This window comes from Neopelma chrysocephalum, unplaced genomic scaffold (assembly GCF_003984885.1).
Source record: "Neopelma chrysocephalum unplaced genomic scaffold, ASM398488v2 Primary Assembly neopelma1_59, whole genome shotgun sequence".
NCBI classification, from domain to species: Eukaryota; Metazoa; Chordata; class Aves; order Passeriformes; family Pipridae; genus Neopelma; species Neopelma chrysocephalum.
This window is the reverse complement of record NW_020897714.1, coordinates 14,544,741-14,559,557: the sequence shown is the minus strand read 5'-3', so window position 1 is coordinate 14,559,557 and position 14,817 is coordinate 14,544,741. Positions and strand designations below refer to the sequence as shown.

The 14,817-nt window shown below is 38.4% G+C and overlaps 1 protein-coding gene across 6 annotated transcripts in view; it reads right to left on the bottom strand.

Moving 5' to 3' along the window:
• The window catches only part of NR1H4 (nuclear receptor subfamily 1 group H member 4), a 44,819-nt gene extending 30,739 nt beyond the window's left edge, over window positions 1-14,080 (bottom strand). For 2 of the 6 annotated variants that reach the window (XM_027680153.1, XM_027680157.1), the window contains exons 1-2: window positions 6,687-6,848; window positions 1,032-1,171 (exon numbers count right to left, since the gene is read on the bottom strand). In XM_027680153.1, the coding sequence (XP_027535954.1) occupies window positions 1,032-1,116 (85 nt within the window). In that variant the 5' untranslated portion in view covers window positions 1,117-1,171; window positions 6,687-6,848. Of the gene's footprint in view, window positions 1-1,031; window positions 1,172-3,584; window positions 3,817-6,475; window positions 6,600-6,686; window positions 6,849-14,062 lie in introns of those variants that run through there. The other 4 variants (XM_027680155.1, XM_027680156.1, XM_027680154.1 and 1 more) reach the window with 4 other exon arrangements.
• Between the last annotated feature and the right edge of the window lie 737 nt (window positions 14,081-14,817).

Here is a 14,817-nt window from a genome sequence, read left to right as displayed (position 1 = left end):
AAAATATTTCTCCCACCCAACCCCAACACAGAAAGGGATAAAAAGCAGTTACACACTATAATGGAATGGGTTCTACTTATCATTAGTGATAGTGCTTTAGTTTAGCTTTATGGAGCCAGAGACTGGAAGTGGTTTGACTTGAGAGATGCTCCTGACTTCTGAGAGCTCTGCAGCTGGAGTGGCTCTGTGTGTCAGAGTCCTTCCATGCCCCAGCTACTATTCTTGTTTCAGACAGATAAGACTGGAATGTTTTGATTTTTCCAGCACCCAAAAAGGCAGAATTGTGGAAACTTCTGAAGTGTTGCAGCATTCTGCGTATCTCACAATATGTGGGAGGCCCTCAGTGTTTCACATTAGTCAATGAAGGACCCGGTCTACTGCCAAACAAAAAGCTAAAAAATGTATTATTCTCTCTGGTTTCTTTTCTTAGTAGAAGACAGCTACCCTATGCTTATAAAATATTGACCAAGAAATTTTCATTCAGTAACAAACCCATATGTAGCCTTGAAAAATTCAGTGGGACCAGAGCAAGGAGAATTTCCCAACCTGTTTTATAAATTTTCTTGTGCACTGAAGTTAATAGGATAAGTTTTTAATAGTCTTAATAAGACAAAGACTTTAATTTAGGTGGAATTACTTTCATAAATTTGCATAATATGGCAATGTAAATACATTGCAGGATAATTTTATTACTAATTAACTGGAAATACATCTGCTCAGCTTGATTTAAATGACTCGCAGGAAGATAACAACCAGCCTGCATACAAAGGTCTGTCTTCACTGAATGGTTTTCAGTATTAGAAGAGTGTTACAAAAACAAACTACAGGCTCTGCTATGAGCAGTGATGAGAGCAATAGTGTGTAGGATTACGTTAACACCACAGATCCATTGTTATTTCTTTTGTAAGTATTGAAGATTCAAGAAGGTTGGCACATGACTCACATGTCCTTGACTTGAAATTTCAGTGCATTTTCTTCTAGGTTCCTGAGTAAAGGGTAGCTTGCTTTTTCAACCTAATTTGGTGACTTACCAAACAAATGAGGACCTTCAGCAAGAGGAAATCCATCAGCAGTGGCTAGCTGATGATGTCCAACTAAATTCATTTCAGATCCCATTTATTCTTCAGTTCAGAAGGAATATGCTGATTAAAAAATAAGTTGAAAGGAGACCCTGAGAACATATGAAGCAAAAAGAATATTTAAAACTTGGTTTTGTGTACCTAATATAAGGCAGGATTCAAGAGGTTGTTTCAATATTTGTTCTGACAAACACTGGCTTGAAGTTATAATATCTAATTCAGCCTTTAAATAAAACACTGCATTCAGCTTGTTCGTTTTTTCCTTGCCATGGCATATTTTATTTACCATCCTTCTGCTATTCATTTTAAGCAAATATCAGTTTTTGCTCAGATTTATTCAAATATTCACAGACTGAAGCACTGGCATGACCTACTGAGAACATGCTGCCCAGTCCTCCTTCCACAGAATACCAATTGTTTGAATTATTTTTTCATCACTCTTTCACCATTTCATTGCTTTCACTTACTGGAAAAGTGTAATTTTATGGTTAGATCAGAAGAACATAGCCAGGAAACTTGACTTTAATTTCCAGTGACCACCTCTTTATTTTACCTTCAGTAATTACTGTCTGAACAAGATAAATGGTAGCAAACAGAAAGCAAAGCCTTGCTCTGGTAGCCAGGCTCACCCATCCGCTCCCTCTGTGGTCTCAAGCAGCTGTATAACTCTCACCTGGGGAGGTTGGGAGATGCTTGTGCTCAGTCACTGGCATATTTTCCTAGTAGGTCAGATGGAACAGCTTTCTTCCACTAAGGCTGACAGTAGCACCCTACCCAGGCCATCTTTATCCCATTCCAAATGCTAGGCTATTAAAATAGAGGCAAGAGACCTGTCATTGCCCCTACTCTAGCAGAAGCTAGAGCTAGAGCAACACTGCATGCAGGAGGAAGGTGCACAAGAGGCTCCCTTGCCCAGGTCTGGTTCATGCGAATGGAGTGGGGCAACTCCAGATTACATTTGAGGCAGGACCATCAGCAACAGGAGAACATACAGCTCCAACAACGAGATGTCTCAAGAGCTTATACAGATGCCAAGAGGATTTTGCATAAAGTTGACACGAATCTGTTTTGCTTTATTGTCTTAATTATTTATTTGGTTTTATTCCCGTGGGACTGTCCCCGGGAGTGCATTTCCACTAACTGAAGGCATTTGAAAGTTATAGCCCAACTCTGTTTCCCAGTGAGAGCTCAGCATGCTCCTCAAGCAGAAATGAAGTCATCTGACAAAAATGTGAATGCTGCAGGAGGCCCAAGTTCTGAGCAGGCTGGGAAGTAGCTTATGAGACTGGCAAGCACACTCTGTAATTATATTCAGATTTGTCCCTAAGGATTCATTAAGTTCTTTCTTGACATAAACAGCGGCTCTCTAATTAGACAGATGCATTTTAAATGTCTGCCCACAGATAATTTAAACAGTTTACTCAGAGACGTCAAAAGCTACTTGTATCACAGACCAGATAGGGTTCTTGTGGCGAACAATACGTAAACACATAGTCTCAAATCTAGCACAGAAACACAGTTTTGCAACAGCAAAAAATCTCAAAGTATCTTGGATGGAGCTTGGCCACCAGCCCAGCTACCCCAGTAGATCCATGTTTACTTCCAATCATTTTACAGCCTTGCTACCACGTTTGCTAGGGAAGGTATCTGCTGGACTCAAGAGGTGGGGCTGCCCACATGGCTGCAAAGGCCCTGCAATTCCTGACAGTTTTCTCATGAACTGCCTATGAAAAGCCCTTGGGATGGGATTCCTCTTGCAGCCCATTACAAGTGTTCTGGAATGGGAGAAGACAGCAACACAGTTCGGACCTTTATAATGGCCAGCAAGAGAAACATCAAAATGAGGCATTTTCAGAGGACTTGTGAGTATTTATCCAGATTTTCTTGTTGAAGGCTGGAGAAGAGAGGCCATTGCCACCTTCTCCCCATGTTCAAGCCCTTCAATATTTTCCTTACAGCCCATGGGAGTGCAACCCTTAGAGTTCCTTGCAGGAATTGCTCTCCCTACAGCCGGACATGATGATTATGTTCCATCACTGTTACTACTCCTCACATTTCCTCCTCAGACCCTTAATTTTGGTATGTATGGATTCAGTTCAAATTAAATGTTCATGATGATTTTACACTTCCCACCTTTTTTAATACTTCATTTTCTTTAATATATTCCACTGATGCAGACCATTTACAGGATTTCATGGAAAAAACTATTCCTATCTCCTTAGGATTTCTGCAAGGCACAAGACATGATCACCATTAAAAAGGCTGGAAATACATTTTCCATTGCATGTATCTTTGCTATTGGAAATTTCCCTGAACACCAAACTCTTCATTAAATACTGATTTTGCTTCTATTTGCTCCTGAGTCCAGCCTGCTGTGAGCTGTCTAACCTGTATTAGATTAATCCATACAATTAATTTCACTGATATTTAAAAGCAGCAGATACTGATTTCCAGCTTTCAGACCTAAACTAGGTACACAGTATAGAGCATTTAAACAACACTTACCTACACATTTTTCAATTCTGGGAAATAGCTTAGGTCACTATAGGTCCATGTTGCAAAGCACCACAGACCTAGGGGTGGACTCCCTTCCAAAGAGCTGGTTCCACAATGTGAACTCTGTCCTTAACCTCTTCTCAGCCTCATCCTCCTGGACTCTTTCTGAGGTTAAACAACTGTGGTCCCAACTGGCTGCAACTCCCATGGAGCCGAGGCATTGGTCTGGCCAGTGGGATAGGCACACCCAGGAGATATAGAGAGGCACCCAAATTGCTGCCAGCATGGCTGGGTGAGAAAGGATGTCCATGTGCAGCACCTATACATGGAAGCTCTTGGCAGAAGTATTCCTTCCACAGCTGGAGGGGTTGAGGCATTCTTTTGACTGGTATCATATGTTATGTTAACATATGGTTACATATGTTAACATATGGGAGCATATGTTAACTATGTCATTTTAGCTTCCAGAATAAGTTAATCTACATGAACTGGATCAATAACCAGTATCTTAATTCAGATTTCTTTATTCACCAAACCCTATGATACGGGAAAGCTTCTTGATATTTGTAGGCATCTTTGGTATGAATAAATATTCATAAGTATTTCTACATCATGCTTGCTTTCTTATATGAGCCACTTCTTTGGAGCTACTACTATCACGATGAATCTAGACTACCTTAGCCAACTTGACTGACTGGTACTCCATGCTAAGATGTAACAAAAAACCCCCACACCAGATAGGTAAAAGCTGTAATAAAGGTAATAGTTCCATAGGAAATCAGTAGTGCTCTCCAAAATAGGAGCCCCCTCAAGAAAAAATAAGAGGCATGGGATAAATCAGAAATTTTATTTTTCCAAATAATTATGTTATTTAACTTTTGAAATAAACCTATTCACTCCACCACCTTTAGAGATTATTTTCATAGGCCAAAAATATACAGCAAAGAAAAACAGGGATCAGTATTATAAAGTAAAATATATGCCCGACTGCTTGAGATTATAGTCATCAATTGCATTTTAAGAGATCCAAATTACATAAAATTTTATTACATGTAACCTTTAACATACTTCAGAACAGTCAATCAATGCATGTTTACATGTTCTATGTTTAATTGAGAAAATTGACATGTATATTATAATATATGGGGCTTGTTTTTCCGCTGTATGGATATGTACACATTTATTCAGATTTCTTAAGGATATATGTTTATTGGAGTATACAAATATATATGTATACACATGTGCATTGGGATGCAGGTTTCGGATTTATTGTGGATTCTTATCAGCGCACTGCCTGTGCTATGGTCAATAGTAAAGCTTTCCCTGGCTTCTGTGTAAACAAAGCCAAGTCTGTTAGTAACGTAATCAAAGTTAAATCTACAGAGCTCACTGAAAATAAAGCATCATGGCCTCATCCTTTCAAGTAACAAAATTATGTTTGATCATCAGAAAAGCTCTATGACAGTCTAATTGTGGTTTGCCTTCAGAAGAATGATTGAAACTGTTTCAGTTAATCAGCAAAGGAAGGTAAATCAAAGCACTTGCAAAATTTTTCACAAATATTAGTGAGGTACGTTTCTTCCATCTGTCCCATAATATTGTCCTATTCTTTACACATCTGACTGCCTATTGCTCAAAGAGAAATTTCAGTAACATCATAACCTATGGCCCAATCCAAACCATTAACATCAGTGGGAAGATGGATTCCCATCTAGTTCACGGGCTTTTGATGTGGCCTCATAGCCTTTTTGTAGAATATTTAAGGCAGTGTCTCAGTTATTTGAGAGGCTGTTTTATTTACTTACTTGTTTGTTTTAAAGTGTATCAAAGAGACATGAAAGCATTAGGAAGATTCATGCTTTCTGTTTCTAGCGTATTGCTGTTAGGTCATTTTGACAAGCATGGCACCACAGGCAACTACATAGCAACTGATGCAAAATGCAAGCAACAGTATAAGCAAGTTTGAGAACCAGAGGCAGGACTGGTGTTACTGTGTTTGTCTGAAATTTTCTGTTAGATTTCTTAATATGGAGTTTAAAATCAGAGCAGCAAAGAGACACGGGACACAGAAAAAAAACCATAGGGCATTCTTACAGCTTAGTTAAGAAGCAAAATCAAGTATCTAAGCCACAGGTAGAATTTAAAACTCTATGAGAAGTTTCAATAGCACTTCTGTAGGCAGGCAAGTAACTTCAAAGAGTGAGACCAGCTTCTGACTGTTGCTGAGGTGACCATTTCTCTGTGTCTTCCTTTCTCTGGCATCTTTTTCATGTCTCAACTGATAAAACTGCAAACCCTCCATTCCTAACTGTTTTTGGACTCCCATTTAGCCTAGTGGAATCCCAATCTATTTTGGGATCTCTAGGTTCTCTGTAACACAAGCAATAGCAATAAAAATAACAAAAGCCAAATGTGTTCCACCATGGTAATAGTTGTCCGAAGATAAACAACTAGCAGGAACACTCAGAATAAAATGACGTGTTCTTAAAAACTAGCAGTGGATTCGAATAGTAATCACTTGAAATTTGAAACACCCTTTTCCTTGTGCTATTACGTGAAATAAGAGCTAAAGTCCTGGACTTTGGAAGATGCACCTGGAACTTTTACACAAAATTGTCAAAGAAAAAATTACATGAAACAAATATAAGAATACAATAAAATTACATGAAACTATTCACTTTCTGGATTGTCCTCTGCCCATTAATCACATTGAAAACACCGTCTGTTCCTAAAACGATACAAAAATTAACAAGTATAATTTTAAAGCTAATGCACATAATTAAATAGATAGATTGCAGGAAAGACTCAATATTAAAGTTACACTTTCTTTTCCAGTGACACACAGAAGCCAGGTTTCTAAAGACAAATTTCAACACTGTCATTATTTTTCATGACCTTACCATTTTTCCCAAGGGGAATTCCTGCTGTTGAGACAGTTTTTTGCATGAAACTACTTCTCCTTATATTATTATTCATTGAAATACTAAAGCTTTAAAAATATGATTTTTTCTGGTCAAAAATCCATTAACATCCACTAAGTAAGTCAGGTGAGAAAATTGCTTTTATACTACACAACAGCAACAGCTATCAGTTTAAGGAATTATTACTTACTGTTTTTTTCTGGAAGACTACGGATGGCAGGATGTAAGACAGTTCTGTGCTTAGTTCAGTATCCTAATGGTTCTCACACAGGAACATTTTTGTTTTGTTTTCTTTTTAGGTTTAGCAGAAGGCTGTAGTGATAACACAGTGAATCAAAGCTTGGACTCATTGGCTCAGTGCCCTAATGGACAAGGATTACTCATTAACAATTCTTTCTTTGCGAAACTCTCCAAACAAGGGCTGTATTAAAATGTGAGTTCCAACTCAACCATCAGCACAGAGATTTGAGATGCTCCTTAATACTTTAATTGGGTGGAGGGGGGAAGCTAACTCAAATAGCGGGGTGACAGTACCTTGCTGCTGATTATAACACTTTTCTTGCACATGTACATTTTTGTGACATTTTCAGCCTCCTTACCTTTCCTACCTAAAGAGCCAAGGTGTCATTCCAAGATTGGAACCATATCTTGATTTCTAAGTCATTCTGTTACTCTTTACACTTTCTAGTGTACACTTCAGCATTACACTGGGCTGAAGCAGAACAGGCTATAAATTACAGCATCACAGGGATGTAGGGGCATTAAAGTTTAGTTCCTGGATCTGCCACAATCTCTAACAGACTGCATAATTTTGATTTGGGCTCATTCTATAAAGTTTTGGATGTGAAAGTGAGGCCCTTAACTTTAAATCTATTAGACTCATGCACCGTTTGTGCACAAGGGGAAGAAAATGGTACCTGTAGATAGTTAACCACAACCTGGGTGGGCTGCACTGCATCTGAAAATGCTGATCTCTTGCCACTGACAGAAAGGGGACCTTGAGCTACTATATTCCCACTTACCCAGTAGAGGAATTAAAAGTCAAGTGGAGCTAATTGAGACTGTTCTGTTTCAATATCTCACCTACATAGGAAGGGTAATAATTCCCTGTTTTGCATTGCTAAACATATCCGGTGGGGATGGGTTGATCTGGCAGTGGTGCTGAGAAAAAATTTCAGCCAGAGGTGACAGCTGACAGGATCACTCATGGTGTGTTCATGACTGCCACACAGTATATGGTCTCCATCCTTCCTTACATACTTGCACTGTCTGAGCAAGACTTAACAGGCAGAAACACAGGCTGTGCCTCCTACTTGAGCAAAGAGAGACATTGGGCAGCACAGTCCTCTCTAGGAGAAAGGTGAGAGATGCTGGTCCTGAGATTACCCAGAGTAAAATTCCCTCACTTTGCCTCATTTTAAGAGAAAATAATAATACTTATAAAAGATATATTCATCCTCAAACTTACATCAAGGAAATTCTCTATCCTTCTTTTGAAAATATAATTAATAAAGGGTCTTTTTATGTGTCCTGTCCCTTGCACATTCGCCTGGTAGCCATCCAAACACTTGTGGTATAACAGGTTTCTGAAGAGATCAGTGGGAGAATGATGCCATAAGACTGTCACTGGACACTAATACTCCCAAGGGGGTGCTGTTTTCAGGGATTTTTGCCTACAGTTCATTCCAGCAGGCACTGGGTGTATGGTAAGTACATTTAAGACTAAGGCTCTTGCAGTTCTCATTTCTGACTCTCTGAAAGCCATCTCACTACTGTAAACATAGAGATTTTTGTTTGACAAATTCATGCTTAGCAAAATTGCCAAAGTACTTTGAAATAGGAGAATTCTTCCAAAACAACCCTACCCATAGGAGGCAGGAGAAGTCCAAACATGCCAAAATCCCATCTAACACTTTCCAACACATGTCCACTCCAGTGGTACCTAGAAAACACATGCCAAAAAAATAATTTCTGAAGCCAATGATGGGTTTTGTCCCTTATCCAATGAAAAAGTAGAAGCAGAGCCAAGTCCAATAAATGACATATGTCTCAGGGAGCTTTCTGCCTCTTGACTAGTTCTGCAGTTCTGAAATCTCTTTTTCAGCTTTCAGCTTCCTGCAACATTGGTCTGAGATAGTTGGTGGCACAGAGCATTGCTATTTAAGGTCCCTAGAGACCAACTTTCAATAAAGGTTCTTTTCCAAAAAGCATTTTTCTCTGTCTGGGTGCTGTTTGTCTGACAGCAAAGAGCTCAACACAAAAAAAATGGAATTTAATACCCCTATTCACCAACAAATTTGTTGCATGAAAACATTTTTCCTTTCCTTACAATAATAAAAAGGCAAGTGTCAAAGTAGTGCTTTGTCCACTAATCAATACTTTCAAGACTTTATTGGGAACAGCAAAGAAAGAATCCACATGATCAAAAGAGATGTTGCCTGTAGCAACGACATGTGGCTTGTTCAAGCCAGGTGTTCATATTTATTGTGGTTCATGTACAAATGAGAATTGAAGAGAAAGGAATTAGAGCAAATCAAATATATCTTTTGTAGTGTTAGGAAAGACAATCTACATAGCATTAGGGGGGGGAAGAGAAAAAGAGAAGATTCAAATACAGTCACTTATAAATGGAATATCTTTTTTGAGTTCACTTGCATGCTATAATTTTTTAAATTTCAGAAATTTAACATCCTAAAACCAGTAAACAATAGTAACATCATATCGGCGTCTGATAAAGAGCATGTGTTCTAAAGTACGTATATGCCATTATCAGTGTAAATACATGTTCAGCAACAAAACCAGGTATACAGATAACATTCAGACCTAGAAATCTGTCTACCTAGAAAATACCACTTCATAAACTTTTAAGATTAATTTAGCTTATTCAATAAGTCTTTCCTTAATCAGAACCTCTTTATTATAAATTGCTCTCTGATTATTTGGTTTCTGGAAAGCGTAAAATTTATTCAACAATCCTGTGTTTTGCCCCCATGAAATCCAGCAGTCTGTCACTCACATATTTTTAGTAGAGTGTCAAGAAGGGTAAAATGACCACAGCACAATCTCTCCTAAGAGGGGGAATTCCTCCCTAATGGAAGGCAGTTAATTTTTACCTAACGTGCTCTAGCAAGAACATATATGTTATTAACTAGATACCATCTTACAGCCACCTGGGTGCGAGACGAGAGCTGAGTATATGTGGAATCAGCTGCAGTATCAAATACTAAGCTTCAGTAGGGGGGAACTTGGTCTATGTCCCTCTAGCTGACTTCAACTGACTTCAACTTCAACTTCTGAAATTCAGAATGTTTTTTTAAGAATAAGTTCTGGTATTCCATGTGTAAGTTCTCTCTCATTATTTTAAATTTTAATTAAGATGCTGATATTACATGCTCTTTCCCACCAGAGTTTACAAATTTGAAAGTTCCTAGAGGAATCACAGCTTAAAGTTAAACATGCTGGTACAGTATTAGCTGATAAGAAGTTTTACTAGAGGCCTTGGACTAAATATACACTTTATTCTAACAAATTTTTTTCTCTTGACATTTTGATGTTTTACAGTATGGTAGTGATTGAGTTCAATAAGGGTTAGTCTTCATTTATATAAATATTTGGAGAGATAAAATTATTAAGGAATGTTGATGTTTTCCAGCAAATGAAAGCACTGTCCTTTCATTAATAAGTGGGTCTCTTAAACTGAATGTCAAAGGTGACAAACGAGGTATTATTAATAAATAAATATTAGAATATTTTAGATGGTTTTTTTAATTGTTAAAATAATCACATTAAGTAAATTCATTCTGCAAACTTTTAAACATCTACTTTTGTCTCGGTGCAAAGAAAAGGAATATACCTAAAAAGACTAGTTCAGTAGCTACCAAGAAATCATTTATTTCAGGATAGGAGAGGAAATGTAGTCTAGACATATATAAATGGATAGTGTAAGCCATTGGAGGTGCAGGAGGAGCCTCTGCTAATGGTATCTGGCAAGCTGGAGTCGCTCTTAACCTTTTAAACTCTCAGTTCTATACTTTACTGTTCTAGAGGAGGCTCTACCATACCTTGAAGCATTGCAGGTAGATGACCGCTCTCATTGTTTATTGAGAGGGAGGGCTGCAGAGCAGGTACCAGACCCCCAACAGGTACCCAGAGAAAAGCCTAGGGGACTTTTCTTGAGAAAAGGGAACCACCCTGCCTCAAGAAGTCCGTGACCACCAAGGGAACAGTGGAAACATCAAACACTCAGCAGCTGATAGAAAGCTCATTACATCTGCCTACACATCCGGGAGAAAGTGGAACATCAAGTTCTGCTACAAGGAATCATGCAGGAAGCTGTCGTCTTCCTTCTACAAGGGAGACACTTGTACATCGAGCAGGAGCAGGAGCAGGTCTATTCCATGAGGGGATAAAACAGAGCTGAGGATAGCTCCACAGTACCTGATGGGTCAACATGCAGATAGCAACAGACCTAGAGAAGGCAACATGGGGAATCAGGATGAGGGGCCATCCAGGGATCAGCCAAGAGTAGCAGGAAGAAGTAGGGCTAGATGCAGCCCTGGAGACACACTGTTTGCAGCGTAGTACAAGATCCTTCCAGGAGGTAGGGCAGCAGCAGGACTGGAGATAATGTAGGTTACAGACAAACATCTGCAGTCCACCCAGAGAAAAATACACTCCCGAGCCAGGATATGAGACAGCATCACCAAGCACACTTCCAGCTCATCACAAACCAGGAGCAGAGGGCCAGGCTTGATCATAAATAGCCCATCTTAAATAACCCCTCAACCCACAGTCAAGGCATGTGGGAGGCCCCAGATGAGGCTGATCAGAGTTATTGAAGCCTATTAATGCCTCAAGGCCCTGATATAGAGCAGTTCTCAAAGGTTTTTTTGACTCCTCCTTGTTCCGTAACAGAATTTAGACAAACAACGAGCACAGTTACGATCACTTGTGGCAGGCAAGAGGAGTAGCAGCAGGATTAGCCCCTCAATGTCCAACTTGTACTGAAAATACTGAGATATTAAAAAGCCAGTGCCACTAGTTCAGCTGAAGAGTACTCATGACACCACCCACCTAAGGAAAGATGAAAGGGGTTGGAAATTAGATAATGTTGGGTCCTCAATATAACTGAGATACTGCCAAGCTCAGAAAAGTACTTTCATGGACTAGGGCTCAGGTCTGTTGGATCTTCTTCTTTGTTTCCACCCTGCTAACAGTTGGTACTGAGGAGAAAAAGGTATTTGAAAGCCAAGAAAAAGTGTGGTGTTTGAAGAGAAAGTGAAGGGGATACTGAACAATAGATTTTAGAAAAATCAGTTTATTATTCTTTCTTTCCTAATCTTCAGTTTACATCATTGTATTCTGAAAACAAATTACTTCCCTTTTTAGAAGAAAGAAATTAAATGCAGTATAAAGTTTATTAAATTTAAACAACACATATCAGGAAATGGAGAGGTCACTTATCTCGTAGCAGTATTAGCTTGGGCTCACTCTGAAACAAAGCTTTATTTATCAATATCTAATCTGAATACTGTTTTTGTCCAAAATTAGGTCATATCCCAAAATACAAATCATTTGCGTTGGCAGATACCTCATTTATGTCGAATCTCACTTGGCTGATATATTTCATCTGCCCATCCCATCCCAAAACAGAAAATATATAACAAAAACAAGTTATCTAGAGAATAATGGTAGAGTAGATTTCATGCATGGGCAATCTGTCTAATTCTGTTTCTTGTCTTTGGTGACCCCTCCTGCCAGACCTTCACGAATGAGGAAGTCTTATATATCCATGAATTTTAGGCTTTCACTGTTTGTCTAAATAGGTGTGTAGGATAAGACAATTTATGTAGAAAAGGGAAAAAAACAATTTGAAGCATGGCAGTTCACCCACTCAGCAACATAAGCCATTGTCCCTCCCTCTGCACTGTCTCCTCACAAATATAGAGCCAAATTAGAGATTTCTGTCCTTTCCCTCTAGCTTTCCTCAAAATTGCATCAGTGCTATTGGGGGACCATGCCTATAACTCTGAATTTACAAGCCTTCCACCAAAACTTGTATTTCCCATGAGCAAAGGACTTGCCTACCCAGAGAATCTGCCATGCTCCTACTGGAGATGGCTCTTTCTCAGCTGCTAATTGGTGGTGTAATAAATCTTCAAGAGCCTGTGGTATTAGTTCCTGTGTTTCACCAGCCAGTTTTACCCATATTTGTATTTCTTGGACACAGAAACTGATTACCACAGTGGCAAATGAAAAGGAAGGTGTTATAGTTACAGAAATACCAGCTAGGAAGTTCTTCAGAGCAGTGACTGGACTGAGCAATCAGCCCTGGTGTTAACTGTTTTGTGTGTCAGGAACCAGCAAAGAACTGGGTTCCAGTAGGAATCAAGATCCCTCCTACCAACCTCTTTGATGTACAGAAGAATTGCTTAACAAAAACATCCCCAGTCCACACAAACCAGCTGCCATATAGCATGGAGAATAAAGTTCCAGTTTCTGATCTCTTAAATTTGAGCAAAAAATTAAAATAAGACAGCACCAATGATTGAAAACTATGGTGCTGCTGTTCTGGTTATCATGAGGACTACAGCTAACTCTTAGCTGCAGCAAACTGCATATGTACCTTTTTTTGGCCAAAACACATGAGTGTCTGTGTGTAAGTGTTGCTATTTCTACTCAAAAGAAACAGAATCTCTACACATGATAAAATTAATGGCACTGACAACTGAGGGGCAAAAGTCATGCCCTATTCTTTTTCCGGTAGATTATTTTCTGTGATTATTAGATACAACTGCTGCTGTTCTAATATCATTAAACTGATTACATTCAACACGTAATGTATACTTCCTGAAAGTGATCCTCATGCAAGCACAACAAAAGCAATTCCTTCCTGTGTGCATGAAAATTACCAAGATACCAGCAGATGACTCTGTATGTCAGATTGTGTCTCCCTAATGTGCAGTCACTAAAAATGCATCCTGCCAAATAAAAGATTGATAGAGGAGAAGAAAAATAATGCATGTGGCAACATTAGTTTTTCAGAACAGAAATACTTTTCTCCTGAATATATGATATCAACCTGGAAATGTACATAAAGCCTGAACTGCATTTTTTTTTCTCTACAACCAGTTCATTCCAGAGAAGGCCAAGGAAGGGTATACCTACCTGTTACCACTTTCAATTTAGTCTAAGTGAGGTAACTCGAAGTTCAAAAACGCAAGGGAACTACTATTTTTTCAGTGAGAGAACTGCTGTTCAAGTGGGTGATGCACTGTAACCTTAAATTATGTAAGCCCTTTATGCCATTGCTATAGCATGATACTCTCTATATTCAAAAATATTTCCTCTGAAGAAACATCGTCTTAAATCTTTTTGGAAAATTTGACAAAGCATAACCAAGCTGTATTGTAAAGTTGATCTAAAAGTGAAATTTACCAAAGATATGCCTCTCCTCAAACATTAAAGATTATACTAAAAAAAATTACTGAAAAAGAAGATAATAAATAAGTATCAGAGACTTTAAATAAGCAGAACAGATAAATTTTAGTACTTCAATTTATTTACAACTCAGAGAACTGGGTTTTTTAAATCCTTCTTACTTTCTAAATATCTTTTAAAACTAGCAGAGTTGATACTCATTTTATCAGTTTAATCATTGACTTCTTGCTTAACTTGTCTTGGTACCTAGGTCTTTAAAAGTCAACAGATAATAATATGAAATAAATAAAACCTTTGTCACTCATTCCTGCATCAAGTTTTATGCAACTCTCCTAAATATGAGTTGCAATAGAAACCTTTGAACGGCATGCCAGTAAAACAGAGTGTATTGCAAAGAAGCTGATAAAGTCTTATTTGGAATACTGTCAGTTTATTCCAGGAATTTAACTGTAATTAACCAGATACTTTAGGCTTCTTGAATGTAATAAATCTCTGTTCTGTAAATATTCTGCTCCTCATTTCTTCAAGTGGAAAAGCTTGATCCATAATTCCCCAGACACAGCTTTTTAAGATTGCCAGTAAAAGTGGGCAGAGACATGATGATTTCTCTAATAGGACTGTCAATCAGCAAGTGCTAAAATGAAATGAGACCTTGACTGCCTTTACACCTGACCTTGAATTATTTCAAGGCAATAACTGAGGTGTGGAAAAGCACTGTTTTCTTGTATCTGCCTTGATCCCTCCACTTAATATCACAATTTAACAGCATTTTAGCAATCTGCTTCCTAGTCCAGAGTTTTAGAAATTAATTTAAAATTTGATGTGTCTCCTTTTTTTTGCCTTTAGGTAGTGGATATTCATATAACTTCCTGCTGAAAACT